We start from the raw sequence: 27,090 nt of genomic DNA, 5'->3' as shown, positions 1-27,090 counted from the left end.
GAACATCAATGTGTAAAGATGCTGTGACCTGATGATGGGGAAAGTTGGTCAAAGACTTTTAATCCAGAGACTTGAAGATGGTGAAACTTTTTTTCTTTTCTTTCTGGTTTAGTTTTTTCTTTCAGTTAAGAGTAAAATATATTTTATTTTATAAACATTTTGGAAATTGGTTTAATTCTAATCTAACACAACCTTAAATGGCTTCATTTATTTAAAATATATTTTAAATGATGAAGCACTCGGAGAAAAAAAACAAGTTGGATGTCTCCATAAATAAGTCTCCATGGATTCTCTCAATGTTTCTTTTTTTTTTTTTGCACTTCTACACTAATTATTCACCCACTAACAATCACATGTATTACTGTTTACAAGAGACCATAACACCCTAAGGAGGTTTAAGCCCACCTACCAGCTGAAGCTCAGTGGACACAAGTTCAAACAGGCGTGTTTGGAGATTTTGACTGTTGGCTAAAACTAAAAATGAACTTTCGGAAAGATGCTTTTTTCTCTTCTGGCTGTTTTGGTTTGAATATACAAGGAGGTAGTGGTCCTGATGTGGGGTTGTCGTCCTACAGCTTCCTCCATCCAGATGTACTGACCTGTATCCTGTTGGTGCCTGCATGCTCTGGACACTATGCTGAAGGACACGGTAGACCCTCTTGTCACGCTCACATTGATTTGCCGTCCTGGATGAGTTGCACTACCTGGGCCTCTTGTGTTGGTTGTAGATGCCGTCTCATGGTACCACTGGAGTGACATCACTGTCAGCATTCAAAAGTCACCAAAACACCAGCCAGAAACCATGAGGACGGAGAGGTGGTCTGTGGTCACCACTTGCAGAATCACTCCTATAAAGGTGTCTTGCTGATCACCTATTATTGTATGTTCCAATTGCACAAAAACGTAAAATTGATGAGACGGTTTCGATTACACAGAAGCGTGTTGGAGGAACATTGAGTTGTTGAGATGTTCCTTTTTTTTGAAGTGGTGCTGCTGTTTGTTGCTGTTGTAATGTTGCATTTTAGCCCTTGTGCTATCCTAGGCACTTTAACATTGGGAGTTGGGTCATCTAGACCCACTAGACGGTGCTCTGAACCTTTTTTCTTCGATGATTGTTGAACCTCACTGGTGTCCATGGATTACATGAAATCTTTCCACCTTTATCCACCTTTGTCATGGTAGGGAGAACACGTCAATGATCATCTTGACCCCATAGGATAGCACAGGGGTTATGGAAATAAAATTGTGAAATAAAGAAAATCGAGTGCAAAAGCAGATAGGGACCCTCACTCTCTTACACACATCCTTATCCGTGTTAGGAGAGGGCGGTGCGCCTTTCCAGACCCATCCCGCCCCCAATCCTCCTCCACATTCGGTGGTCGGGCAGCGGCAGACCGGCAAGATCCCATGCCCCCCGCCCATCAATCGGTGTGCGGCGCACAGGAAAAGATGCTGGAGAACGGCCGAAAGGTGTTGAAGGAAGGGCTGCTAGAGAAGCGCAGCGACGGGCTGCTGCAGCTCTGGAAGAAAAAGCTCTGCGTCCTGACGGACGACGGCGTCCTGCTGCTGCCGCCCAAGCAGCACGACCACCCGCAGCCGCAACGCGGCGGCGACGCGGCCAAGATCAAGGAGCTGCACTTCGCCAACATGAAGACAGTGGACTGCGTGGAGCGGAAGGGCAAGTACGTGTACTTTACGGTGGTCATGACCGATGGGAAGGAGATCGACTTCAGGTGCCCACAGGACGAGGGCTGGAACGCCGAGATCACCCTGCAGATGGTCCAGTACAAGAACCGCCAGGCGATCCTGGCAGTCAAGTCCACCCGGCAGAAGCAGCAGCTGCTGGTGGTGCAGATGCCCGGACAGAACAGCGTCCGGAGCGCTTCCAGCGTTGCGTGACCCGCCGCCAGCGGTAAGACGTGGAAGACGATCGAGGGGGTGAGGGGGGATTCCCGCGAACACGTCCCGCTCTTTTTCCGGAAGAAAAGCGGGTGTGCTCCGGTGAAAGGAGACGATCCGGTGCAGCGCTCCGCTGTTGGAGCAGAAATCCTCTGCAGCGGTGACGCTTATGTAACCAGACCCGCCCTGGAGCATCTCCAACCCCAGAGTAAGACCTCATGGAGGGTCACACTCTGGAGTGAGGTGCAAACGGAAAATGAATGGGCGGATTTGACTAAACATCTGCTTCGCGCGCTCCACATGATGTATGCTGTGGACAGTGGCGGTTCTCCCCTGAATTACTCCCCGGGCGAGACCCTCCCCAGGCGCCCCCCCCCCCCCCCCCCCTCTCATAGGCTACGTTCACACTGCAGGGCTTAATGCTCAATTCAATTTTTTGAAAAAATCCGAATTATTTGCTAGACCGTTCACATTTCCAAGTAAATCCGAACTTTTGTGATCTCCAGTGTGACCGTGACACGACCCAAACGAGACCCGCATGCGCAGAAGCCAGAAGAATACTCAACGGTGAACGACGTCACTTGTTTGCGGAGCAAACGTTAACAATGGATGTCAACAACAGTGTTGTCAACAGCGGAGCTCTTTTTGTAATATTAAATTTATTTTCACGAAGGAGCAGCACAATTACAATCTTCTCATTTTAAGAAGGCAATGGAGTCGAGATCGTCTGTACCCACTGTTGCGGAAAGGAAATGTGTATGTGTTGGGGCCGCGCGCCCGCGTGTGTGCAAGCGCGTGCCGCGATAGAGGATGGGGGGGGGCAGTGTGGGCGCACATTCATGTTGTGTGTTACGGAGGAAGGATGACGGTAATAAAAGAAGGTTTCCCCCAGAATAAATGCTATGGACTCTTTATTAACCCGTTCTGGAGAATCTAAGGATCAGAACAGGGAGGAGGAGGATCCGCCTCGGGTCCCCCGCGCTTGAGCACGGTGGAAAGGGGAGAAAGAAAAAAAAGTTATCGCGGGAAAGGTTTAACACCACGCTCTGCTATTTAGCTGGAATTTTTTTCAAAAACCGCCCAGTTGCGATAAGAGCCCTGGAGTTTGGCTTGAAAAGAGCGATCAGCCCAAATATTAATCCAATCAGTGACCTGCTTCCCTTCCACTGACTGCTCTCAGCAGCATCGTCCACCATGGTTGATGTTTACGTTCTCGTTCCCGCCTACTTCAACGCAAAATGATGACGTTTGTTGCGTGTCGATGACGTACAGTTCGGAATCAAGTCGCCTGGCCGGTCAGACGGCGGTCGCAATTGAAAAGAACGGCTACAATTCGGAATCAGGACGGCAAATCCACGGGGCCTGGGTCGCAATTGAAAAGATCGGATCTGTGTCATTCAGACTGTCATGAAAAGATCGGAATTGGGCCGCTTAGGGGCAAAAAATTCGGAATTGCGTCGTTTCAGCCTGCAGTGTGAACGTAGCCATAGAGTCACTTTGTCCATGTCAGCTGACATGTTTCATTGTCATTGAAATTAAGAAATTGATTGAAAAAAGTACGTTTATCAGAATTCTGCACTGCATTATAACAGTTATCAGAACATACAAAATAAAAGACCATAAGTATGGCAAAAATACAGTTAGGTAGGAAAATATTTAATCAAACAATATTCAATAAATGATATAAAATAAATATTGTAAAGCACAAATCTTTTATCACACAAATAACACGCTAAAATAAATATAACTGCAGCACCAATACACTAAGAACAGAAAACACTAAAATCTAACCTTTCTAGCCTTCCTTGATGCAAACTCGTCGATAACATCATCATATGAAATCTGCTCCCCCCCGAATGATTGATACTAACAACAGCAGGTTAGTTAGTTGCTCGTGAGACATTGGTGACCTCAGGTATGATTTGAACCACTGGAGTTTGGAAATTTAGGACATTTAAATGGTCATGTTCTATATCAATCTCTACTTCAGAGAAGAAAAATTAGCTCATGTTTGCTGTCTTCAATCCTTTGATTGGTACATTTTAGTTAAGATCTGTTACATTATGTTTTGTCACCATAGAGTTGTAGTAAATGATAAATATTCATCTTTAAAACTACCTACAGATTTATGCAAATTCTATTGACTTATATCATAACCCAACATTCGTAAATTAATAAAAAATAAACCTCATACATGCAGGCTCAAAATTAACACCTAAATGCCTAGTTAAAAATGTGAAAACGTTTAGGCTGCCAAAAATGATTATTACAGTAATGGCCAATCTGCAGTCATTTGCCTCATTAGCATGTTATGGCAGCAGCAGCAGCAGCATACCAAGACATCTTACTTAACATTATGAACTAATATACAACAGCAAAACACAACAAACCTTTGTGTTACAGCAGAGCAGACAGACACATGAATCATAACTAATTTTACAAGTTAAGGCAGAGCAAAGGTTTAAGAAGAAAAAATCTTAAAAATGACGTATTTGCAACATTTGGGCCTACTTAAAAGATTGTTGGAAGAAAATAACCTGAAGCAGGTTTGACAGTGATTTTGAGGCGGCAGTATCTCGCTCGTTACGTGAGCAGTGCAGGAAGACAGCCAGCACGTAAGGAGGAGTTTCCCCAGGCCAGAAACATTGGGATTTCGGAGGCAGGGCGCGGAGTCAGTGACAGCTCTGTCAGTGGAGAAGAGCAGTTCCCGCAGAGCGGTCGTGTTTGAAAAGGGTATTCCCCTGCCATAAAGCTAACATCCCAGTGATGTTAATCGCTGTGGTAATTCAACAGCTTTACACCATTCTACTGGTCTGGAGAGAAGGTACTGTTTTTTTCCTTTATTTTTTTTAAAAGCTGAGAATTCAGTTCAAGTCGGAAAAACAGCTGAGGCCAAGGAGGCGGGCACCACTGACTTTGAACATTTAAGTTTTTGAAGACCATTCGGGATTAGCAACCAGTCTGATTTCCCTGCAGAAAAGAACCGTCCGAAGCTAACTGTCACAACTAGGGGTGTGTATTGGCAAGAGTCTGGCGATACGATACGTATCCCGATACGGGCCCTGCGATACGATACGTATCCCGATATTTTACCGAAACATGTTTTCTTTCTTTTTTTTTAAATATGACTTTGAAAAAACTCAACCTGAATTTTAATGTCTTCCACTGTAATAAAATGGTCAAATTCGGTTTAATGATCACAATGTTAAGCACTGCAATTGTATCTCATATATAAGTTGCGTTTACCAAAGCAAATTCATAGTGCTTTTATTTTGGTAAGTTAAAATATAGAAACCAATAAGTTAAGTTAACCAATAAGTTTCTATTGGGTAAATAAAATGCTGTTTATTTTCAGTATTAATGTACAGGGCTCCAGACTAACTTTTTTCACTAGGAGCACTGTGGCCCCCAACTGAAAATTTTAGGGGCACAACCAGAAAATTTAGGTGCGCATACTGTAAATCAACATTCTAACCAAATCTACTAATTTCCACTGTATTATGAATAAATACTTTAATAATAGATGCAGAAATTACAATGCGCTGTTTCAAATTCAGTGTCACATTTTAATCTGCAACAACAAGGTAAACTGACAGAAGAAGGTAAACTGTAAAAGAACGGGCGATGTTCACTGGATATCAGAACAATCGATACAGATACCTGAGATCAGAGAGAGGCTCAAAAACTGATGGAAATGTATGTTGTTGACACCAAATAAGTGCAGTCAAGACGCACAAAAAGCGTGTTTGAGATCACCCAGGTGGACGCAACGCTGTTCAGATCACCTGGTGTGTGACATATATATATTTTTTTGCTCCAACATCACCTGTCAATCATCACAAAAATATCAGGAGAAAGGGGCGGGGGCAGCAAGGCCCCAACCTACCGAACGCAGCTGGAAATTTACTACTGAACTGACTGAAAGCTGCCCTATGACTACAAAACAATGCATTATGGGACATGTGTCCTAATGGTTTTTGTAGTTATGTGAGAAATTAAAAAAATTTAAAATACCAATTGATTAAAAATGGGCTACATCCATTACAAAACATTCAAATAAATATAAAATATATAATAACACGGATCATACTAAGGGGGAGAGGAATATTAAAACTAAATTGAACTTTAACTTCATGTTCTCCTTCAGTCTCGCTGCAGATTCACCCCCCCGCCCCCCCCATGAAGGTAAAAATGCTCCAAAAAGAACGCACTTGTAGATTTGATTTGAGAACTTGTAATATAGAATGTGAAAACTTGTGCTTCAAAAATCTGCATCTGTGTGTAAAAAATCTTCTGCTGTGAACTGACAAATTTCCATTTGCATGTGTTCATTTAGAGTAACAACTTCAAATCTGTGATTATAACTGCTCAAATGTGCTTAAAAATCTGCATCTGTGTGTAAAAATCCTCTGCTGTGAACTGACAAATTTCCATTTGCATGTGTTCATTTAGAGTTACAACTTCAAATCTGTGATTACAACTGCTCAAATGTGCTTCTGCGTGTGCTCGAATCTGCTGGCGCAAATCACAAGTGCGCTACAACTGCGCTCTGAATTCTGACACATTCCTTGCGAGAAATTTGTGTCAAAAGTGATCTGTGTCCGATAATGGAACAAGGGGGGAGGGAGGGTTAAAGGAGGCGGAGTCAACCAATCAGAATGCAGGACTTAGAGGACTTGGTAAAGTTAGAAAGATCTTCACAGATTCGGACTTCCTGCTTCAATAACTCTTCCGATAAACGTTAAAATGTGACAGAGAATCTCAATCATTTTGTATTAACAGGGAGAGTGAACTACAAATGCATTTCTAAAGAAAAATTACCGTTTTTTTCCTGCATTTTAATGAGAAATGATCTCTTCGTGCTTTAAATGAAGACATGCAGCTAGACGGCTGCCAACAGGAAAATAATCTTTGTTGTAGCAGGACAATAGGGCCAGGGCTATTGAGCATTTTTATTATAAATCAGATGGATTAACATTTGAAAACATGTATTAGAAACCATACTGGGTCTGTGACACCGCGCTACGCTGGCGGCCAGCCGCCGAACTCCACGGAGGAAGGCGATGCGAGGACCCGCTGACCGACAGCGGAGCGCCGCTGTCGCGCAGACCCAGCCTCGCCCAGCGCCGACACCGCTCTACGCCGTCGCTCAGCGACCAGCCCCCGAAATACGCAGAGGAAGGGGATTCGAGGATCAGTCAGCGGGATCCTCGCTTCTTCTTTCCTCCGCGGAGCTTGGCGGCTGGCCGCGGTGTCGCGTAACCAGCGACACCGCGGCCAGCCGCCAAGCTCCGCGGCCAGACGGCTCTACGCCTGTCGCTCGCGTAGAGCCAGCCGTCTGGGTCCGCCACAGCCGCGCTCCGCGGTGCCGTCGCCTTGAACGTCGCTCGCTGGGAACGTGTTGATCTAATCGAATACATTTTTTTTTCAAATGTTAATCCATATGACTTATAATAAAGATGCTCAATAGCCCTGGCCCTGTTGTCCTGCTACAACAAAGATGATTTTCCTGTTGGCAGCCGTCTAGCTGCATGTCTTCATTTAAGCACGAAAAACAGAGTTTTTTCTTTAGAAATGCATTTTTAGTTCACTCTCCATGTTAATACAAAATGATTGGGAGACTTGCTGTCACATTTTAACGTCAATTACAAGAATTATTGAAGCAGGAAGTCCGAATCTGTGAAGATCTTTCTAACTTTACCAAGTCCTCTAAGTCCTGCATTCTGATTGGTTGACTCCGCCTCCTCTAACCCTCCCTCCCCCCCTTGTTCCATTATCGGACACAGATCACTTTTGACACAAATTTCTCGCAAGGAATGTGTCAGAATTCAGAGCGCAGTTGTAGCGCACTTGTGATTTGCGCCAGCAGATTCGAGCACACGCAGAAGCACATTTGAGCAGTTGTAATCACAGATTTGAAGTTGTAACTCTAAATAAACACATGCAAATGGAAATTTGTCAGTTCACAGCAGAAGATTTTTACACACAGATGCAGATTTTTGATGCACAAGTTTTCACATTCTGTATTACAAGTTCTCAAATCAAATCTACAAGCTCGTCCATTTTGGAACATTAATACCTTCATACCCCCCGGCCTGGTCTCCCCAATGATCCAGGCGAGCCGCTGGTTCATCTCAAACACTTCTATCATTGCATTTTCACCGTGTTTTAAGTGCGTCTCGGACTAAACCGTGTTGTTGCTTGCACGTGTTTAAAGTTCAAGCCCCGTTACCTGTCACGCATGTAGGTGTGGGACATTTATTCTCCTCAGCTGACCTGACTCCCGCGGGAGCGGTGTGCTGCCGTAGCAGCCGTGCATAAACCGTTTGGTTGTGGGGGATGCACCGCCGCGCGCTTAACTGTGACCCCCGTAACCTCCGGGTCTGTGCGGCCCAGAGAAAAGTTCAGCACGGCTGCATGCATTTAGAAAATTACGAGCGAATAGATACCTTCTAAAAAGGAAAGTAAGGAACTCCTTGATGTGGTCTGGGGAGGGGGCTGTCAGGTTTCTTGCTTTCAAGCCCGGTCATTGTCACGCCCCCAATAGTCATTTACTCCACTGTGATTGGTTGGTTTGTCAGCTCCGCACAAGACAATGAAAAGGTGTCATTCATACAAACTGGCAGGACGCATTAAAATTGAACTTTCATTTCAAGGTGGGGGCCACAAATAGCCCGCGGGCCGCGAGTTTGAGACCCCTGCTGTAGACTCTGGCACTGGTACACGGTCGGAAGAATGAATCAATGGTTCGCTTGCTCATAGCTCAGATGCACGCACAGGTTGTGATGATATTTGTCTCCGTTTCCTTCCCACAGATGTTTACGCGCGCTTGATTATCACTAGGCCCCTCCCCCTACACGCATTTTAGCCACTTACGCGAGTGTGTGCTCTCATCTCATGAGTATGTGTGCGAGTTTGTGTGTGTTTGCGTGCGTGTGCGCTCGCGTCTCATTGATTATTTCATTGATCATTGATGTGCCCCTTCCACGTTTAATGTATAAAAAATACGGAGGGTGGGGGAGGCAAATTTACTGGTCGCACATGTGCGACTGGATGTAAAATTCAGTCGCACACTCTCAAATTTTGGTCGCAAAATGCGACCAAATGGTCGCAGTCTGGAGCCCTGATGTAGCTTCTCTAGTGCTTTTAAACAGTTCAGAAGCCTGAATGGTGCTTTAAAAATAAAGGGTGGGGGACACACACTGATTTTTTCCAGAAACATAAACTGGGATGATGAGGCAGCATGACAGAAGGAAGGAAAGTTGCTTTAATGTGACAAAAAAGGGGCTTTGTTGACATATCTGCTCTGTTGCACCTTTGCAGCCACGCTTCTCACACACGGAAGTAACTGATAAAGCTGATCACCAAAATGTCAGCCTTTTTCAGAGCATTGTACACATCCTTCTGATCCATCAGGTCCCTAAACTAGAATCCATTGCTTTGAGGTTCTGCAGAACTTTAGCCCGCTTTCTAGCATGTTAGCAGATGCTAAGCGCATTAGCCTATTAGCTGCTGCCGTGCTTCATTGTCTATCTTATTTATCTGAGCCGCTAAAAAGCACAGAAATCCACGTTTTCATATCTTACTGGCAGCAACATGGCTCAGAGTTTCTGTTTGGTATCCATTCTGAGTAAAAACTTAGTAGTTCATGTCTCATAACAACAGAACAAGCTGCATGTGCTCTGGCTGCAGTCTTCTGTTGTCTTGTGCAGAGTAGAGCTGCTCAAAGAGGCTCCGTGTTCTCTGCGGCCAACTAGCGGTCGGAGGGTGAAAGTGGACAATAAGAGTTAGACGCTGAAGGATGCTCAGAAATAATTAAATAAGTATCGATCTGGCAGCATTTTGAATCTATACAAGTATTGCCAAATGACGTATTGCGATATATTGCAGAATCGATTTTTTCTTACACCCCTAGTCACAACCGTTTGTTTAACTGACTGTTATGCCGTTTGGGCATTTCGTGCCCATTCTGGAAGGACACTGTTATCAACGTCTGGAGTTAGTTGATCAGAGGAAGTCAAGAGCCTCACTGTTTTGAGTTATTCGTTCCTATCTGGTAATTTGTTTGATTGCCATTTTATATTGGATTTTTTTATTGATTGATTGATTGTCTGATTTATTGACTCTCAAGTTTTGTTTCTTGTTATTGGACTGTCAAATAATTCACCTGGTGTTTTATGTCTAAATGTGTTTTCTTTTGAACATCCAAAGTGGAGATTAATATTTCTTTTGATACTGTAGAGGGGTAACACAAATAAATTAATCCTTGTTAAAATAAATATTTGCTGTTTTCATTGAGCCAGTTACAGAGGTCTAGGCTTTACTTTTTGAAGATTGGGTTAGGGGCACTCCATCACTCTGGCTAGTTGTTGTAAAGGCAGGATCTGTGCAAGTGAGCTTCAAGTGAATTGCAGAACGATGCTTCAGCTGACTGTCAGGGATCAACTTCTGAAGCCTGTCTTACTACACCCATTCACTACCACAAAATTTTGGGGTAGGCCACGGTGACAGAACACACGCCTTCCAAACGAAGGCACAGGAGTTAAAGGGACTGACAGGTGCAGGCAAAGACCTCCTATACTGTTAGTTGACCAGAGCAAGCTTAATATTTTTACCCCTATTAGTTAGGATTACAATCCTTTCCACGATGATTGTCATACCCCTCGTTTTGACAGCTGTTCCAACTCATCTCTGTAGGCAGATTTATCCCCTTCAGAGATGAGCCCCACCACTGTGGTGTCATCCGCAAACTTTATGATGGTGTTGCTATGGCGGGCAGGTGTGAAGTCGTATGTGTACAGAGTACATCAGAGGACTCAGTACACAACCCTGGGGTAGGGCTCCAGACTAACTTTTTTCACTAGGAGCACTGTGGCCCCTAACTGAGAATTTTAGGGGCACAACCAGAAAATTTAGGGGCGCATACCGTAAATCAACATGCAAACCAAATCTACTAATGTCCACTGTATTACTAATATATACTTTAATAATAGATGCAGAAATGACAATGTGCTGTTTCAAATTCAGTGTCACATTTTTTTCTGCACTTTTGAAGATGCAACAAGAAGGTAAACTGACAGCACCATCGCTGTCATGACAGTACAAATAGTAAACAAAATACCAGAATAGAAAAAGTGCTTGGTAGAGAAAAGCTCCAAAACTAATTGAAATTTATGTTGGCAACACCAAATAGGTGCAGCCAAGATGCACAATAAGCGTGTTTGGGATCACCCAGGTGGACGAAACGCTGCGCAGATAACCTGGTGTGAGACGTATGTTTTTGCTCCAACATCACCTGTCAATCATCGCAAAAATATCAGGAGAAAGGGGCGGGAGCAAGGCCCCAACCTACGCGAATACAGCTGGAAATTTAGCACTGTGCTGACTGAAAGTTGCCCTGATGACTACATGGGTCTTTGTAGTTGAATGATCAATTAAAATAATTTAAAATACTAATAATAATATAAAAAATAAATATAAAATATATAATAACACAGATCATACTAAGGGGGAGAGGCATATTGAAACTAAATTGAATGTTAAGGACATCTCTAACTTCCTGTTCTCCTTCAGTCTCACTGCAAATTCGCCTTCATACCCCCCACCCCCCGGTCTGGTCTCTTTTTTTTTCTTTAACTTGTCCTGTCCAACAGCTGGGCAGACAGATAAGAGCTGAAGGCCTCTTGTGTTGGACATATTTTGCTTTAACAACAGGGGTTATAAATCTTCTGACAAACCAGAGGTATGTCTGAATAAACCCCTTTTGTAATCAAGGCCAAACTTTATTCATTTCAATTGTTTTTGAAAATCTTTTGTGTTGGACCGGACGGAAAAGGAAAGGAGGGAAGAAGAGAGAGGGATGTTAGAGAGGGGGGGATAGGAGGGTGATCATAGGAGTGGGGAGGGGGATAAAACCATGAAGCAGCATAAAGCAACAAGCTACTGGATGTTTATCATTACGGTAAGGTTCAGATAGAATACAAATCTCAAAGGGGCGGGGACTGTCTTCACACACACTCAAATGTTATAAACACACCTGTTAGCTGCAAAAATGTCCACATGTCAACATGTACACAATACAGATATTGGTCACACATGCATACTTATGCCTTCAAGCCAACTAGTGTGAGATATTTCATTCAATCACGCAAACTATTAGTGCAAAGGTGAGCTAACACCTATGCTTAGTTGAGTGTTTATGTTCTTTTAAAATGGATGGTGGAATGTGAAAAGAAGGAGGGGGAGTGACCAGCCACCCCCACACCAAGACCCCCGCCGCAGCAGCCGCGGCAGCCAGAAGCCCCCAACGCCACGCGGCAGCAGGCAGAGAACAACCGCCCCCCCGGGTGACCATCTCGCCACCCAGGCCAGGTTCGGCCACAGTTGGAAGTTTGGCGAGGCCCAGCACCCGGCGGCAAGGACCAGAACCCACCCCACAGGGACACAGACACCCTCGGCTCAGGTGTGATATGATCCCCGGCTTCTGGCCTTGCCAGAAAGCTCAGGGATCCCCCTCCCCGCGTGAAGAGAGCACCGCCGGTCCCAGGAAACCGGCACCTGGGGGACACGGCCGCCGTTGCCAAGGGCCCAGCACGCCCCACCAGGGATGGGGTAGGGGACAGATGGTCCAAGGTCCCACCTTCCTTGCAAAATGAGTGTGTGCGTGTGTGTTAGTGAGGGTGTGTGTGTGCATGTGTGTGTGTTTATGTTGGAATGTATATTTTGAGGGGGGAAGGGTGTGTGTACAACGGGGGTGCAGTTAAAATTGGGGGGTAGGGCACAGAGGGGACATCTCCTGATTACTCACAGTGATGGCCCATCACCCTCCGCACCAAAGGGCCCTAAATGTCTAAGGTGCAGTTAAAATTGGCGGGTAGGGCGCTAAAAGGACATCTGCTGCTTGCTGGCAGTGATGTCCAAGCACCCCCCCTACCAAGGACCCTACATGTCTAAGGTGCAAATAAAACCGAGAGAGGGGGGACCGATTCCATACGGCAACCATGGAACCATGGCGCAACGCAGGCTAAACCCCCCACCCCGTCACCCTAATATGAGATTATATGAGGAAGGGGGGTAAGTTGGGGACAGCAGTCCCCCTCCCAGCAACGCGCCCGGGACCCCCAGCCCCGGTGCCCCATCCCTGACAGGCGCAGACGCCCCAGGCCCAGCACCACCCACCCCACACAGGGAGAGAGGAGCCAGAAAGCCTCCCCCCCCAGAGCAGGCCCCCACCCCCAAGCGCCGGCCCTGGGAAAGCTCTGGTCAGGCCTCGACGGGACCGAGGCTGCCAACCGGGCAACCGCCGATTGCTTCAGCGGGGACCCCGACCCGTCGAACCCCTAAGGTCCCGTACCGATAGTGGGACCCCCCCCCCCCCCCCAGAAAGCCCCCCCCCCCCCCCCCCCCACAGGACAGGGCCGACAAGCCCCCCCACCCAGCCAGACCCCGCAGCCCCAGCGGATGACACCCAGAGTGACCGGAGGCCCCAAGAGGGTTGCCCCGCCCCGTCCAAGAGCAAGGGAAGGGTTGATCCCAGCCCCAGGTGTAGATGGGCAGGGCAAGGAGCAGTGACGGCCAGGCCCCCCACCCCCTAGGTCGCGGAGTTAGCTATGGGAGACCAGAGAGACTGAATTCTTTCACAGTTACTTGAATTTTGGGCTGACATTTTTTCCAAGCTGATATGATCAAACAGCAGATTTCTACATTGACTTGTATTTATATTTTTCTTGTTTTTCCAATTTATTAAAATTGTTTTTTTAGCAATACAAAGAGTTATGAAAATGATAGATACTAATCCTCCTTCTATATCGATGGCACTCATGTCACCAAGCACACAAAGTGACGGTGAAGCTGTGATTGAAACCTTAAGCCAGACTGATAGATTGGCACACACCTGCTGCCAGAGAGCCTGGACAGGCGTGCAGAACCACAGTGCATGCATGTAACTGGCAGGTAGATTACAATTGCAGTGCTGACAAATGTCTGAGTTACTGAGACCCATCTTGAACATCCTCTGTCCAGTGTAGTAAATTCTGTGAAGTGTTTTGAAATGGATTAGCTGCAAATTTGGACTTTTTGTCAGTTTAAAGGTGTTTAGACAAAGTTCTGGTGCTCTAGTGGTGTTACGCCCCCTTCTTGCCAAGATGGGAAGTGTATAATTTTTTTGTTTATGAGGATGTCTGGGTTGTTCCAGATGGGTGTCATTCTGCACGGATGAATTGACGAGTTAAATATTTTTAAAATTCCCACCATGTTGTTAAAGTGGCATTTATATTAGTACTTTGGAAACAGCCCTGTTTTTTAACTGTTTGGCTAATAAATGGAAGATCTGACAGGTTGATCTTTTCACATAACGCCTGTTCCAAGTCTAACCATGAGTTGGTTTCTGGATTATTGTTTAACCATTTTAAGATGTATTGTAATCTATTTGCAAGAAAGTATTTGTGGAAGTTAGGTAATTCCAAGCCTCCACAGCTTTTTGCAGATTTTAAAGTTTTTAGACTAATTCTCGCAGGTTTGTTGTTCCATAAAAAGCTTGAAATGGATGAGTCTTATGTTTTGAACCATTTTAGTGGCGGTTGTGTGGGTATCATTGAGAAGAGATAATTAACTTTGGGTAAGATTTTCATTTTAACTGTGGCTACCTTGCCCATAAGGGACAGAGGCAGGTTGACCGAGCGGGTTAGATCGTCCTGTATGCTTTTCAGTAATGGGGTGTGGTTTAGCTGCACCAGTTCTGATAATTTGGTTCATCTTAACACGTCTACCGTTGCATTTTCCCCACGTGTTTTAAGTGCGTCTAAGACTAAATCTTGTTGTTGCTTGCACGTGTTTAATGTTAAAGGCCTGTTAACGTTAAACGTTAAAAGCTGTCACGCATGTGTGTGTGGGACATTTATTCTCCTCAACTGACCATCTCCCGCGGCATCAGTGTGCTGCCGTAACACATGCACAACGTGCATGAGAACCGTTTGGTTGGGGGTTTATACGCCGCTGCGCGCCTAACCGTAACCATAACCATAACCTTAACCCTCCTCCGGGTCTGTGCGAGCCAGAAACAAGTTCAGCACTGACTGCATGTATTTAGAAAATTACGAGCGAATAAATACGTTCTAAAAAGGAAAGTAAGGAACTCCTTAATGTGGTCAGGTGTCCTGCCTTAAATGTTTTAGACTAATTCTCGCAGGTTTGTTGTTCCATAAAAAGCTTGAAATGGATGAGTCTTATGTTTTGAACCATTTTAGTGGCGGTTGTGTGGGTATCATTGAGAAGAGATAATTAACTTTGGGTAAGATTTTCATTTTAACTGTGGCTACCTTGCCCATAAGGGACAGAGGCAGGTTGACCGAGCGGGTTAGATCGTCCTGTATGCTTTTCAGTAATGGGGTGTGGTTTAGCTGCACCAGTTCTGATAATTTGGTTCATCTTAACACGTCTACCGTTGCATTTTCCCCACGTGTTTTAAGTGCGTCTAAGACTAAATCTTGTTGTTGCTTGCACGTGTTTAATGTTAAAGGCCTGTTAACGTTAAACGTTAAAAGCTGTCACGCATGTGTGTGTGGGACATTTATTCTCCTCAACTGACCATCTCCCGCGGCATCAGTGTGCTGCCGTAACACATGCACAACGTGCATGAGAACCGTTTGGTTGGGGGTTTATACGCCGCTGCGCGCCTAACCGTAACCATAACCATAACCTTAACCCTCCTCCGGGTCTGTGCGAGCCAGAAACAAGTTCAGCACTGACTGCATGTATTTAGAAAATTACGAGCGAATAAATACGTTCTAAAAAGGAAAGTAAGGAACTCCTTAATGTGGTCAGGTGTCCTGCCTTAAATGTTCTCCTGCTTTCAAGCCCGGTCATTGTCACGCCCCCAAGAGTCATTTACCCCACTGTGATTGGTTGCTTTGTCAGCTCGGCGCACGACAATGAAAAGGTGTACACTAGCCGCAGGTCGGAAGAACGAATCAATAGTTTGCTTGCTCATAGCTCAGACGCACGCACATATCAGGTTGTGATGATATTTGTCTCAGTTTCCTTTCCACAGATGTTTACACGCGCTCGATTATCTCTAGGCCCCTCTCGAGTGTGTGCTCGCGTCTCATGAGTATGTGTGTGTGTTTGTGTTTCCTTGCATGTGCGCTCGCGTCTTATTGATTATTTCATTGCTCATTTCATTTATCATTGATGTGCCCCTTCCATGTATAAAAAAATACGGAGGGTGGAGGAGGCAAATTTACTGGTAGCACATGTGCGTCTGGAGCCCTGCCCTGGGGAGAGGCTTAGTTAAATTGATGTATGATGTCCTACTCTGACTCTGTGTCTGCGACAGGAGAGGAAGCCGCTGATCCACAGGCAAGTTGAATGGGGCAGTCCCAGGTCCTCCAACTTGGCCACCAGCTTGTGTGGGAGAATGGTGTTGAAGGCCAAGCTGTAACCCACAAAGAGCATTATCACACAGCCAACCCGGTTCCAGGTTCCTGCGTGGACGTGTGTGTGCCTCGCTGCGGCTATACAGCTATCATCAAATGACTTAAAAAGTTAATTTTCTCCAAAAAAGAGAGCTGACCATGGCCCCCAAGGAAAAAACAGACTACGAAGACCTTAAAAAGTCTTTTGATGATCTCCAAGCTGCTTTGTATCCCTTTATGGAACAAGTGAATGCTGAGCTAACTCCGATCTTGGATCTAATGGAAGACTTCCGAAGATTCCGAGCTCAAAACGAGCAACGAGAAAACCGGGTCGACATTCTGGAGAAAAGACTGGACAAGTAAGGATGAATAATGTCATTCTCACTGGAGTACCGATCAAACCTCGGGCAAAGCTAAATGCAGCTGGAGTTAGCATTGCTAATGCTAATAGCGGTAGCAGTCCTGAAACGGAGAGCGGTGGAGAGTCTCTGGAACACCAAATGGAATCATTTCTCACGTCTAAAGGGATTTCCTTGGATCTAAACACCATCGAGACCTGCCACCCGGTCCCCAGGAGAAAGGAGACGGATAAACCAGCGATCCTCACCAGGTTTGTGAATCAAATACACAAGCTAGCTCTGATGAATCAAAAGAAAAATCTCAAGGGGTCGGCTGCTTATCTGATCTGATCAGAAGGAATGCTGAAATCGCCAAACATGCCAGGCTTCTCAGGAAGCGTAAGCAGATTGAGAACTTTTGGGTTAAAGGCTGCAGGATTTATGTCAAACCACTCTGTCCACCGGACCGGTCCAAGGTTCTGGTTATGAACACCGTGAAAGACTTTGAGAAGTGTTTGATCACGGTCGTCTGAAACAACATGGAGTAATAAATCAAAGAGCCAAATAATTTCAAGAAATATGATGCCTAGATTCATCATTTTCTCCAAAAGTCTGAAGTGACCTAATTAACAGCAAAGCTCTGACCTGCAGACAAGTTGACCTCAACTCTTAGGCGCCGCTGATATCAGCTGAAGAAGGATATGGACCTCTATTTAATGTCTGCAGACATAACATCGAAGAGAACTATAAACTGTTTAAACCAAGAACAACGGCTGTTAATCAGCAGAAGAAGAAATGCCAACCTTGGTCATTCGACAAAATACCGTCCCTTCTTATTTTACTTCACAGCAGTACCTTATCATAAAAAAATACAAAAAAAAGTAAAACAAATGATTAATCAATTATTGAAAATGGTTAAATTGATTGACTTTTAATGATACTTCACTTGCTCCAAAAAAATTGATTCATGACTTTTCCTAATGTAGCATAATTTTGCACATATTTTTAGCTTTTGACACTTGATCAAATTTTGCTATGAAAATTCCTGAAACAGTGTTATGTCTATTTTACTGACATAGTATTATTTTTTAATAATATCAACGACTTTTATAAGTAACATAATCTTCATATATTTGGATACTTCATTGCCATGTTGATTTCTAAAAGTTATTTTTTACAAAATAATTTAAGTAATTCATCTTTGTCATGTGCTTTATTGATATTGAAAGATTCTTAATTCTGTCTGATAAAAGTTTGGAACCGGACATTGATAAATCATGTTAAAAAATGGTTACGGTAGAAAAAAAAAAAAAAAGAACAGGGGTGGGATTATATACGTTTGCTTCCTTCCACTCCCTTTCAAGTAATATTTATTAATATGTCTAATTATCCTAAGTTTGAATAGTTATTGTACGAATGTATTACTGATGATTATATTGTTTTTGTGTATTATTCCTATTTCATTGCTTTAAATAAACCATTTCAAATAAAAAAAAACATAGCTCCTTTGCTGCTCCAGATGGGAGAGAGCAGCATGCAGTGAAGTTGCTATGGCGTCCTCTGGATCGGTTTGCCCTGTAAGCAAACTGGTGGGGGTCCAGTCTTGGTGGGAGGGCTGCTGTTATGTAACTACGGACCTATACGGATATTGTCTTTTTTTTAAAATCTACAAAATGCAAGTGTGATTAAAAAAGAATAGCAACATAATAAAAGTAAACTTAAGATGCAGCTCACTGGTGGGTTGTGCTATTTTTAGAACAGGCCTGCGGGCGCCTTATGTGGCCACTGGGGGCGACCTGGTGCCCGCCGGCACCGTGTTGGTGACCTCTGGAAAAACCTTGTCCAGGGTGTTGTTTCCTGTTGTGGCACATTAACACACTGCTGGAATTTAGGCAGAGCTGTCTTCAAGTCTGTAAGGTTATAATCTCCATCAATGATCTCCATGGTGTCAGGATATTTTTGCTGCTGGTTGCTAATGCTAGCATGAAGAAGTTAAATGACTGAGTTAGCATTAGCATCAGTTGGGATGTACACACCTGTAACCATGACTATATTAAACTCTCTTGGAAGGTAGAAGGGCCACATTTGACATTCACATATTCAATGTCAGGAGAACATTGATTGTCTACGGTCACTGTGTTTGCACTCTAGCTGTTATTGATGTATACATAGAGCCCACCTCTGCCCTTGCTGGAATCAGCTGTTTGGTCATAGTGCTGTGTTGTATCGCATTCTAGCGCGATAGCTGAATCAGGAACAGAGTGTTGCAGCCAGGTCTTCGTGATGAGCAGAACACAAACATTCTTTTTTTTTTTTTTTTTTTTTTTTTTTTAACTTGTCCTGTCCAACAGCTAGGCAAACAGATGAGAGCTGAGGGCCTCTTGTGTTGGACATATTTTATTCTAACAAGAGGGGTTATTCATCTTCAGACAAACCAAAGGTATGTCTGAATAAACCCCTTTTGTAATTGAGGCCAAACTTTATTAATTTCAATCATGTTTGAAAATCTTTGGTGTTGGACCGGACGGAAAAGGAAAGAGGGGAACAAGAGAGAGGGACGTTAGAGAGAGGGGGGGGTAGGAGGGTGATAATAGGAGGGGAAGGGGGGTAAGACCATGAAGCAGCATAGAGCAGACAGGTTTACTGGTTGTTTATCGTTACGGTACGGTTCAAATGTAGTACAAAAAGGGCGGGGCCTGTTCACACACACTCAAATATTATCAACACACCTGCTAGCCGCAGAAATGTCCACATGTCAACATGCACACAAAACAGATAGTGTTCACGAACGCATACCTATGCCTTTAAACCAACTAGTGTGAAATCTTTCATTCATTCAATCATGCAAACTATTAGTGCAAAGGTGAGCTAACACCTGTGCTCAGGTGAGTGTTTATGTTCTTCTAAAATGGATGGTGGAATGTGAAAAGAAGGAGGAGGAGCGCCCAGCCACCCCCACACCCATACCCCCGCCGCAGCAGCAGCGGCAGCCGGAATTCCCCCAGCGCCACACGGGAACAGGCAGGGAACAACCGCCCCCCGGGCGACCAAGACCGCCACCCAGGCCAGGGCCAGCAGGACCGCCGCGAGGCCCCCAGAGCCAGAGAGCAGGGAGGCGCAGAGGGAAAGAGAGCGCCGCCCCAGCCCAGCCAGGAAAGCAGCCCCCCGCCGCGCCGGAAGAGCCCAACGCAGGGCCCCACCGGAGAGGGACGCCCACAGCCCCAGACGAGCACCCCACCACCACCCAGGAGTTCCGGGCATCCCCCCGCCCCGACCCCAGGTACGAGCCAGGACCCCCCAAGGGAGACCCGCTCCGCACTCCAGGCAGCCACCCACCCGGCCCACGGTTGGTCCAGGTAGGAGCAAGGCAGGGGCCCGCCGCCCCCGCCCAGGAGGGGGGAACCCCGGGGAAAAAAGGGCGGCCCATAAGGGATGTTATAAATATGGCCCGACCAGGCTCGGCCATGTTGGAAGTTTGGCGGGGCCCAGCGCCCAGGGGCAAGGACCAGGACCCACCCCCCAGGGACACGAACACCCCCGGCTCAGGTGTAATATGAACCCCCCCACCGCGCGGAGAGAGCACCGCCGGGCCCAGGGAGCCGGCACCCAAGGGACACGGCCGCCATCGCCAAGAGGCCCGCACCCCCCACCAGGGACGGGGTAGGGGACAGATAGACCCAGGTCCAACCTTCCTTGTAAAATGTGTGTGCGTGTATGGGTGTTTGAGAGGGTGTTTGTGTGCATGTGTGTGTGTTTATGTTTGAATGTATATATTGAAGGGGGAGGGGTGTGTGTACTAAGGGGGGTGCAGTTAAAATTGGCGAGTAGGGCACTAAGGGGACAACTCCTGATTACTCACAGTGATGTCCCCTCACCCTCCACACCAAGGGGCCCTAAATGTCTAAGGTGCGGTTAAAATTGGCGGGTAGGGTGCCAGGAGGACATCTGCTGCTTGCTTGCAGTGATGTCCAAGCACCCCCCCTACCAAGGACCCTACGTGTCTAAGGTGCAAATAAAACCGAAAGAGGGGGGGCCCACTCCATACGGCAACCATAGGAGGGGGGCCACTCCCAAGTAGCCCCCCCCCAAGGCGCATCGCAGGCTAAACCCCCCACCCCCTCACCCTAATATGAGGTTATATAAGGAAGGGGGTAAGTTGGGGACAGCTGGTAGACTGTCCCCCGGTGGTCAAACAGCCGTCCCCCAGCCCACCCCCAGCAAAGGGGCCAGGGCCACCCAGCCCAGGGGCCCACCCCCGGAGGCGCCGACACCCCAGGCCCGGCACCACCCACCCCACACAGAGAGAGAGGAGCCAGAAAGCGTCGCCCCCCCCCGGAGCAAGCCCAGGCCCCCACCCCCAGACGCCGGCCCTAGAAGAGCTCTGGTCAGGCCTCGACGGGACCGAGGAGGCCAACCGGCCGAGGCAACCACTGATTGCCTCAGCGGAGACCCCGACCCGCTAGCCCCCCCGACCCGTACTAATAATGGGCCCCCCCTCCCCCCCAGAACGCCCCCCCACAGGACAGGGCCGACAAGCCCCCCACCCCACCCCACCCCAGACCCCGCAGCCGAAGCGGGTGATACCCAGAGCGACCGGGGGCCCCGAGAGGGTTGTCCCGTCCCGTCCCAGAGCCAGGGAAGGGCCGATCCCAGCCCCAGGTGCAGATGGGCAGCCCATCCGGCGCCGCTGGGCCCCCCCCACCCGAGCAGGGCCCCCCGCCAACCCCCCCCAGCACAGGCAAAGGGACCACCCCCCCAAGCCAAGCCAGACCACCACCCCACCCCCCCACCACGCACCCCCACACCCAAGCCCAGAGGACCACGCAGCGCCCCAGCCCGCCCCACCCAGGCACCGGACCCGACCCCCCGACCAACGGAGCCCCCCACCGCCCCCGCCAGGCACCGGAAGCCCCGACCCCCACCCCAAACCACGGCAGAAGGGCAACACAAACATTCTTAACGCAGTTGTTTCTCACGCTTTGCAACCTCAGTTCATCCATGTCGTTTGTGAGGGATGTGGTGTTGTAGAGGAATAAGCTGGGGTGCGGTGATTTGAGTGGCTGCCTCCGTAACCTGCCCTCTTGATCTGATAGCAAACCGCAAAGGGCAAGGGCTCCTGGCTACCTCCATCAGAATCTTGTGCAAGCGAATAATCTCGCTTGATACTTGTCCATCACAACATAATCCAATATTAAGGAGCTCGTGTCGGCTGTAGGTGTGATCAGCCCGACCAAGTGTCCCCAAAACATACATGAAGATCGTCCAAACATAAAACCGACCATTCAAGCACCAGGCTGTTGCAACTATGTGGGCCGCCATCTTGCACATGAAAGTAATTGAACCTGAACGATGGTGTCAACTTTTCTTGTATGATGTTTAAACTTGCACAGACTGCGCACCGCCGTGGGACCTCAAAAATCTAAAGTTGAACTGTATGAAGACAACAATTTGTTGGTTTTTAATGTAAAGTCCAGTAATGTAGGAATTAAAGACAACTATCACAACCATTTTTGAAAGAATTGAATGAGTGCTTTAATCTCAAAAAAGTAATCTGTAGGCATCTTTCTTTTGCACACTACTGAGATATATTAAAAAATATATCACACAAAATATAGCACATTAAAAAGCTTTAATTTTTTTTCAAAAAAATGGCAGTGAGCCAAATGTTGCATTCACACCTGACGCGATTTGTGTGTCAGGGGCGCCATGGCTGCTCAATGCAGGGATTTTCGTCCTGAACTTCAATCCATTTTCTTAACCCACTGGGGATGCAGGGTCGGCGGAGACTGCCCTGGTTACTCTTGGGGGAAGGCGGTATACACCTTGTCACAGAGCCCATGGAGCTGGAGCGATCAAGCCTGCTGCAATAGCTGGCTGCCAGGTGGACAGCATAGTGAGCCTTGCTGCCCAGGGTACAGCAGAGCTAGTGTGCGCTGCCGCCCAGGCTGTTGGTCCCTTGGCAGCTAAGCTCGCCTTGCTGGCTGTCCGGCGGTTGGCTTCCAGGCAGATGGAGATCTGCCGCGGCTGCCGTCGTAGCAGGTGCAACCACTCCAGCTCCATGGGCTAGTGGTGTTTTTTTGTTTTTCATCAAGACAGTAATGAACAAAGATCCTCCATCCTGCTGTGGCTACCATGTAGCGTTGTTGGACTGTTTTTTTACGTCTTAATAACAAGGTTTGGAGTTAGCGTAGTCACAGTAGCGTTTCTTTAGCGGTATCAGTCTAGTTTTTAAGTGTTGCAAACAGGGTTGGGAGTTACACATATTCTAAATACGCTAACACGGCTAATGCAGCTAATGTGCAGCGTGTTAGGAACAAGTTCTAGAGTTTCTGTGATCTCATAATTAACAACAATTAAAAAAAGCCTGGAGTGAGATTCACCAGATTTGCACCGCTCTGACATTTCGCACCAAGGCTACATGCACTGGTATCAGGTAGCGACAGTCTGGTGTAAACAACCTATGCAAAAATCGCATTCAATAACCTGGGTTTAGTGCAGGTTTTTGAACTTGCATCATACACTGAGTGTGTACTTAGCATGATAGTTCAGTGCACCTTATATATGACATAATTTTGAAAACAGACCATTCATTGACAATGGCTCTTACAATCCAATGGGCCTTGTAGTGCAGAAAATACGGTACTTTATTTTGGTTGCTTTCACACTGCACTCTTGAGAGTGGTACAAAGTGCCTGGACGCATCATGCTGTGACTGCACTCCTCATGTAGGGGCAGTAAATGAGCACTGACCAGGATAAAGCCAAAGTACAGAGGAGTATTAACCCTTGTGCTATCCTAGGCACTTTACCATTGGGAGTTGGGTCATCTAGACCCACTAGACAGTGCGCTGAACCTTTTTTCTTCAATGATTTGTTAACCTCACTGGTGTCCATGGATTACATGAAATCTTTCCTCCTTTATCCACATTTGTCATGATAGGAATAACATGTCAATATAAGGGTGGGGTCATCTAAGATAGCACAAGTGATAAACATGTCCTGATGTCACCTGCAGTTTTTTCTATTATGTTTTAGAGACCAGATGTGAATTTGAATTTGCACTTCTTCAGGTCATAACACTTCTTGTGGGTTACAATGCGTGCCTTCGACTTTTTACGCCGTGAAAACTAAAACAAAACATATACATTTGAGGAGAATTAAACCACTACAAAATAACACAAAAACAAGCATAACAAATACCTTGTTTCCGCTTGTCAAGAAAAGAGTCTCTTTGAGTCCAAAGTAATGTTTTTTGCAGCTCTTTGTCCCAGCTTTAAATCTTAATTGCTGCAACCTCGTGGGCAAAAGACGTGCTCATCGACGGCCAACATAAAAGGTTCAAATTCTCGTGAGAATAATCATATCCTTCTGAGCATGCTTCAAACAAAATTAACTGTAAACTTTAAGGAAATAAAAATTAAATCACCAGTTTTCCCACATTTCACAATCCATGAACTACAATAAAGTATATAATTTTAAGCTGCATTTACACCAGATGTTTTACAATGTTTTTGTAATTTCTGCGTCTTCATATTCCTGCTGCAGGTGTTTAAAAACATTTTTTTTTACTTGTTACCTTTACTCATGACTTGGTGTCCAGATGGAACATTCCTCTGCATTCACACTTTTACTGGACCGCACCAAGAGGCCGTCTTTCTAGACAGTTTAATGTTCACATGAGCTCTCACACAAGTAGTTCATTCAAGGAAATTAACTCTGGTCTGAAAGTGCTTCAGTGTTATTCGAAACATCTCTCGTTCATCTCTTTCGCACTTCCTTCTTCTGAAATCCAGACTCAGCTTACAGTCTGTCTTATCTGTTGCAGGTGAATTGGACGCTCAGCAGAGGAAGACTATGAAGATTCATCTCCCTTTGCTCCTGCCCCATCCACCAACCACCATCCTCCAGGAGTCCCCCCTCCTCCACGGCGTGGCTTTAACACAGACGTATTTCACAAAAGACTGAAGGACTGACAGCATGTGAGAAAATGAGGGGGTGGGGTTTTCCTCTTATTTATTACACCTGTAAATATATTTTTTATAGACTCTTCTGTCAGTGATAAATGAAAAGAAGCTGCACATGTTCAGACTCTCAAACCAGCATTGTCATCTGAGCCAAAGACTCATTTCCTTCACTGTACAGTGTTTCACCTTCCTTTACATCCACCCATCTCCTGTTTGTGCTTCGCCCTGAGCGGCATCATGGGGGCTGTTGGAGCCTATTGCAGCTGTTGCAGGGTGAAGGTGGGACAAATCCTCCACAGGTCTCTGGTCCATTGCAGCTTCCATTCTATTCCCTTTGTGATTTGTCTGCTGCACTAGTTGATGGTGCATTTTCGTGACTGCTGTGTTTGTAAATTGGAAGGACGCCTTTCCATTTAGTAAGTCTTAAAAAACAGACAATTTGATGTCCTGTAGTTTACTTAGTCAGGCTGATAACTTCAGAGGCTGAGCTGCTGTGGAATCAATCACAATCATTTCATCAATGACAAAAATGATCCATAAAACGGCACAGATTTTCAGTTTAATTGAATTGAATTGAATGATACTTTATTAATCCCGCGATGGGGAAATTAGGTAAACTCATTTTAGGGCCTGAGTTTAATTAAACAATAAAGTTATTGTTCCGCTTCAACTTTAGTGGATTTGAACCAAGACAAAGTTAAATTTTGACAAATATAGACTAAACTGGTCTGAAAGGTCCTAAAGCTGAAGGAGTCCCTCAGCGGGTAAATATTGTTCAGAGATTGTTTGGGTTTTAAGATTAGCACAGATCCAGACCATGTTTTTCTATGACTTATTTGAGATTGTAAGTAAAATCCCAGTATCTTTTCTCTGGATTCTGTCTAACTAGTTTGATGCTATTACAGCCAGTTAGTTGCTTGATTGAATTGGGGAAGGGAGGGAGGGAGGGAGGGGGGGGGGTGTCAGTGCATCCTTTACCTCTAGCACATCTAGCATGTTACAGACGAGCGAATGAGAGACAGCCGGTGCGAATTGCATTTGTTGGGAACACAGGCAACCTTCTCCTTCTGGTTCTGTGATATTGTTGATATTGTTGCAATACCGTGAACAACAAAGGTTTAGGTTTTTCAAAGTTGGATAATCTTGTTATGGCACACATGCTATGAGGCATTCAACTCCTTTTGGATAGCTCAGAAGCTCAGAGAAGAATTTAGCAATAAGTGAAGAAACAATTTGTTCGTTGAAAAGACAAAAACTCAGCCGTGGAGCCGCTCAGCCTCTGAGATTTACAGTCATCCTTTTTACAAGTGAAATAAATACAATGTTTTGTAGACTTGTCAGGGAGGAGTTTGCAGGAACATTTCAGAAACAGAAATGAAGGGTTGTATTGCGTTTCATCTGGATGTGGCGCACGCTGTTTCCTGGAGTGTCTCCCTGCTCTCGCCGCCACAGCAGCACATGCCTCTGCGCTGCTGTCATCTCCCATACAGGACTGGAGCCGTTCTGGTTTATCTAACATAAACGGTGTGCACTTCTCCGAATGCCTACCGGTCTTCATCATTTCTCATGCAATCATAGCTGTGCTCTTTGCAGCCGCTGTCTGTTTCTTTTTTTTTAAATGTGAGATCTATTTTCATACCTCAAAAAGAAACATTCCATTAAAAAGTCTGCCAAACCCAGCCTCCTGGGGGTCTCCTGTGGTTCTTCTCTCTGAATCTATGACCTGTTTAAATGCTTCCCTTCCAGCCGCTCTCCAGCCGTTCTTGCTTTGCTGCTGACCTCTCACCCTGCATTTCCTGTTCTAAATGTAGACGCATTGGAGAGTTGGGTTTCACCGCCAGCTGTTGCCACTTAGATAAACTGCCACTGTGTAAAGTCCAAGCGCACGTGGCTGCGGAAGCTCGGCTGTCTGTGGGCTAATTCAATTAAACTCACATGATGATCAGCTCTGTGACCCACAAAAGGCTGCTGCTGCTGCTGCAGGGGAGCGCCGCAGAGCGTAAAGATTTACAGCGTCCTTTCACACAGGGTCTTAAAACTGAAGCAAAACAGTCGGATTTCCACTTTAATACAGCAAAGAGAAGCTTCCTATGTGCAGCACCAGTTAATGGAAGAATCGCTTCACTGTGACAAAATGTTTTGGTATTTCTTTTGACACACAGGTTTCAAGATTTAAGGAAATGTAGAATGAAGCTGGGATTAAAACCTTAAAAACGCTAAAACACCAGACAAAAAAAGTGTGGAAACATAATATACTTTGCTTCCCTTTCAGGCTGCATAGGCAGAAAGACAATCAGCATGATCAAACCTCAGTCGCTGGACATTAGGCAGCAGCTGCTCTTCACACTTTCCTGACTGTCATGCCTTCTTTGATCTGTAGGAAGTTGTGGTCATGAGCAGCTGCAAGGACAAGCTGAGGGTCCTTGTTCTGCGCCTCTTTTTAAATAAAAAACACAATGTAAATTAAAATCTGCACATT

At 45.9% G+C, this 27,090-nt stretch overlaps 1 protein-coding gene across 2 annotated transcripts; it reads left to right on the top strand.

Annotated features, from left to right (window-relative positions):
- The first annotated feature begins 91 nt into the window (after nucleotides 1–91).
- On the top strand, nucleotides 92–26,290 carry phlda1 (pleckstrin homology-like domain, family A, member 1). 2 transcript variants are annotated; one of them, XM_023952513.2, is made up of 2 exons: nucleotides 92–1,912; nucleotides 24,473–26,290. In XM_023952513.2, the coding sequence occupies exon 1, from the start codon at nucleotides 1,408–1,410 to the stop codon at nucleotides 1,897–1,899; it is 492 nt and encodes a 163-aa protein (XP_023808281.1). In that variant the 5' UTR covers nucleotides 92–1,407; the 3' UTR covers nucleotides 1,900–1,912; nucleotides 24,473–26,290. The 2 variants fall into 2 exon arrangements, with proteins under 2 accessions (XP_023808281.1, XP_023808282.1); XM_023952514.2 differs by lacking the exon at nucleotides 24,473–26,290 and adding an exon at nucleotides 16,232–16,920.
- Nucleotides 26,291–27,090: the final 800 nt, after the last annotated feature.

This window comes from Oryzias latipes, chromosome 23 (assembly GCF_053564925.1).
Source record: "Oryzias latipes strain Hd-rR chromosome 23, Olatipes_Hd-rR_3.1".
Classification (NCBI taxonomy): Eukaryota; Metazoa; Chordata; class Actinopteri; order Beloniformes; family Adrianichthyidae; genus Oryzias; species Oryzias latipes.
Note: the sequence above shows the minus strand (reverse complement) of the source record. Positions and strands in the feature narration are given on the sequence as shown.